The 2,726-nt window shown below is 68.9% G+C and overlaps 1 protein-coding gene across 1 annotated transcript in view; it reads left to right on the forward strand.

Moving 5' to 3' along the window:
* SMARCC2 (SWI/SNF related, matrix associated, actin dependent regulator of chromatin subfamily c member 2) overlaps positions 1-2,671 on the forward strand; it is a gene marked incomplete at its 3' end in the record, with an annotated part of 8,889 nt that extends 6,218 nt beyond the window's left edge. The window contains exons 19-27 of the mRNA XM_042020340.1: positions 109-231; positions 303-365; positions 448-706; positions 1,270-1,431; positions 1,519-1,583; positions 1,661-1,790; positions 1,868-2,034; positions 2,121-2,255; positions 2,356-2,671. Of these exons, the coding sequence (XP_041876274.1) occupies positions 109-231; positions 303-365; positions 448-706; positions 1,270-1,431; positions 1,519-1,583; positions 1,661-1,790; positions 1,868-2,034; positions 2,121-2,255; positions 2,356-2,671 (1,420 nt within the window). The remainder of the gene's footprint in view (positions 1-108; positions 232-302; positions 366-447; positions 707-1,269; positions 1,432-1,518; positions 1,584-1,660; positions 1,791-1,867; positions 2,035-2,120; positions 2,256-2,355) is intronic.
* Positions 2,672-2,726: the final 55 nt, after the last annotated feature.

The following is a 2,726-nucleotide window of genomic DNA, read 5'->3' on the forward strand; positions in this document are numbered from 1 at the left end:
GGATGGATGGAGGGATGGATGGATGGATGGATGGATGGATGGAGGGAGTGACCACCCCGATGTCCAGCCCCGCGGCCCCAGCCCAGCGTGTCCCCTCTCCCCCCGCAGCAGCCGACCTCGGCCTCGCAGCAGATGCTGAACTTCCCAGACAAGGGCAAGGAGAAGCCGGCGGACATGCAGAACTTCGGCCTCCGCACCGACATGTACACCAAGAAGAACGTCCCCTCCAAGGTGGGCACCATCCCCCAGGCCCGGCCCCGGCCCCTCGCCCGCTGCCCCTCACCCCCAATTTGTCCCCGCAGAGCAAAGCCGCCGCCAGCGCCACGCGGGAGTGGACGGAGCAGGAGACGCTGCTGCTGCTGGAGGTGCGTGGAGGCCCGAGCGGACGTGGGGCCAGGGATGTGGGGACATGGGGACAGAGCTGACCCCGCTGACCCCGCCCTGCAGGCCCTGGAGATGTACAAGGACGACTGGAACAAGGTGTCGGAGCACGTGGGCAGCCGGACGCAGGACGAGTGCATCCTGCACTTCCTGCGGCTGCCCATCGAGGATCCCTACCTGGAGGACTCAGAGGCGTCGCTGGGGCCCCTGGCCTACCAGCCCATCCCCTTCAGCCAGTCGGGCAACCCCGTCATGAGCACCGTGGCCTTCCTGGCCTCCGTGGTGGATCCGCGCGTGGCCTCGGCCGCAGCCAAGTCAGCTCTGGGTGAGGCGGAGGGGGATGGAGGGGGGGATGGAGGGGTCTAGGGGGACAGGGGGTGTGGGGAGAGGGACAGGGATCACAGGGAGAAGGAGGATTCCTATAGGGACAGGGATCTCGGGGAGAGGGATCTCGGGGAGAGGGCGGGGTCCTATAGGGACAGGGATCTCAGGGAGAGGGAGGAGTCCTGTAGAGACAGGCATCACAGGGATCACGGGGTGAGGGAGGAGTTCTATAGGGAGAGGGACAGGGATCACCAGGAGAGGGAGGATTCCTATAGGATGTCCTACAGGGAAATGGGATGAGTCTGATGAGGAGATGGGATGAGGAACATGGGGGAAACGACCAAGTCCTGTGGAGATTCCTCTGGGGACATGGGATGGCTCCCAGGGAGATGGGATGAGCCCTCCAGAACATTCCATAGCCAGCCAGTCCTGTGGGGAGCCAGGACGAGCCCGGAGGGGCCGGGATGAGCCCCCCACGGGATGTGCGGGGCTGGGGGATGTGGAGTTGGCTCCGAGGGGCTCTGGGGTCCCTCTGGGGGTCCCACTGAGGAATTCTGCCCGCAGAGGAATTCTCCAAGATGAAGGAGGAGGTGCCCACGGCGCTGGTGGAGGCCCACGTGCGCAAGGTGGAGGAGGCGGCCAAGGTGACGGGCAAGGCCGACCCCGCCTTCGGGCTGGAGAGCAGCGGCATCGCCGGCACCACCTCGGACGAGCCCGAGCGCATCGGTCAGCGGGGCTCGGGGGCCGGGCAGGGGCTCACGGGGTCCTGGGTGGGGCTGGCGTTGGGGTCTGAACCCGGCTTTGTGTCCCCAGAGGAGAGCGGGGCCGAGGAGGCGCGGGCAGAGGCGCAGCCGGCCGAGGAGAAGAAGGAGGCAAAGGTAACGAGGGTCTGGGGAGGGGTCTGGGGGGCAAACGGGGCAGGATTCGGGTGCCCACGGAGCCGGTCCCTCCCCAGGAGCCCAGGGATGGCACTGCCGAGGAGGAGGCCAAGGAGAAACCCGGGGAAATGCCCAAGAAGGAGGAGGAGAAGGGGAAGGAGGCGGAGGGCGAGAAGGAGCCCGATAAGGGTGACGGTGATGGCGCAGGTGAGCGGGGACCCGGCATGGCTGGGGGGACACTGAACCCCCCCAGGCGCTGCTGACACGGCCCCACATGGCCACAGGGGAGCCCGAGAAGGAGAAGGAGGTGAAGGAAGGGCCTGACGAGGCGCCCAAAGAGCCCCCGGAGCCCGAGGCCGAGCGCAAGGCCAAGGTGGAGCGGGACATCGGCGAGGGGAACCTGTCCACGGCCGCCGCCGCCGCGCTGGCCGCCGCTGCCGTGAAGGCCAAGGTGAGGCCTGGGGGTCCGGGCTGGGGTTTGGGCAGGGAGGGGAACACCCCAAGTGCCAGCTCTGACCCCTCATTGTCCCCTCGCAGCACCTGGCAGCCGTAGAGGAGCGGAAGATCAAATCCCTGGTGGCGCTGCTGGTGGAGACACAGATGAAGAAGCTGGAGATCAAACTGCGGCACTTCGAGGAGCTGGAGACCATCATGGACCGCGAGCGCGAGGCCGTGAGTGCCCGGGGATGGTGGCAGCTGTTTGTCCCCCGCCCCACACCCCCCTTTCCCTACCCAGCTGACCCCTCCTGGTGTCCCCCCCCACCTCCTCCAGCTGGAATACCAGCGGCAGCAGCTGCTGGCCGACCGCCAGGCGTTCCACATGGAGCAGCTCAAGTACGCGGAGATGCGCGCCCGGCAGCAGCACTTCCAGCACCTGCAGCAGCAGCAGCAGCAGCAGCAGCCCCTGCTGCCCCCGGGGGCACAGCCCCTGCCCGCCGCCGGTGCCCCCCTGGCCCCCGCCGCCCACCCACTGGCCGCGCCGCCCGCCCCCGCCATGGTGGGCCCCGCCGAGCCCGTGGGGCAGCCCCTGCCCGGGGCACCCCCGCCGCAGCCGCCGCCGCCCCCGGGAGCCCCGGCTGTCCCGCACGGTCAGTCGGGGGCTCGAGGGTTTGGAGGGGGGGACAAAGGGGGGGGGGGGTCTGG

This window comes from Corvus kubaryi, unplaced genomic scaffold (genome assembly GCF_017639235.1).
Source record: "Corvus kubaryi isolate FWS band 111438036 unplaced genomic scaffold, C.kubaryi_AGA036_p1.0 36964, whole genome shotgun sequence".
Classification (NCBI taxonomy): Eukaryota; Metazoa; Chordata; class Aves; order Passeriformes; family Corvidae; genus Corvus; species Corvus kubaryi.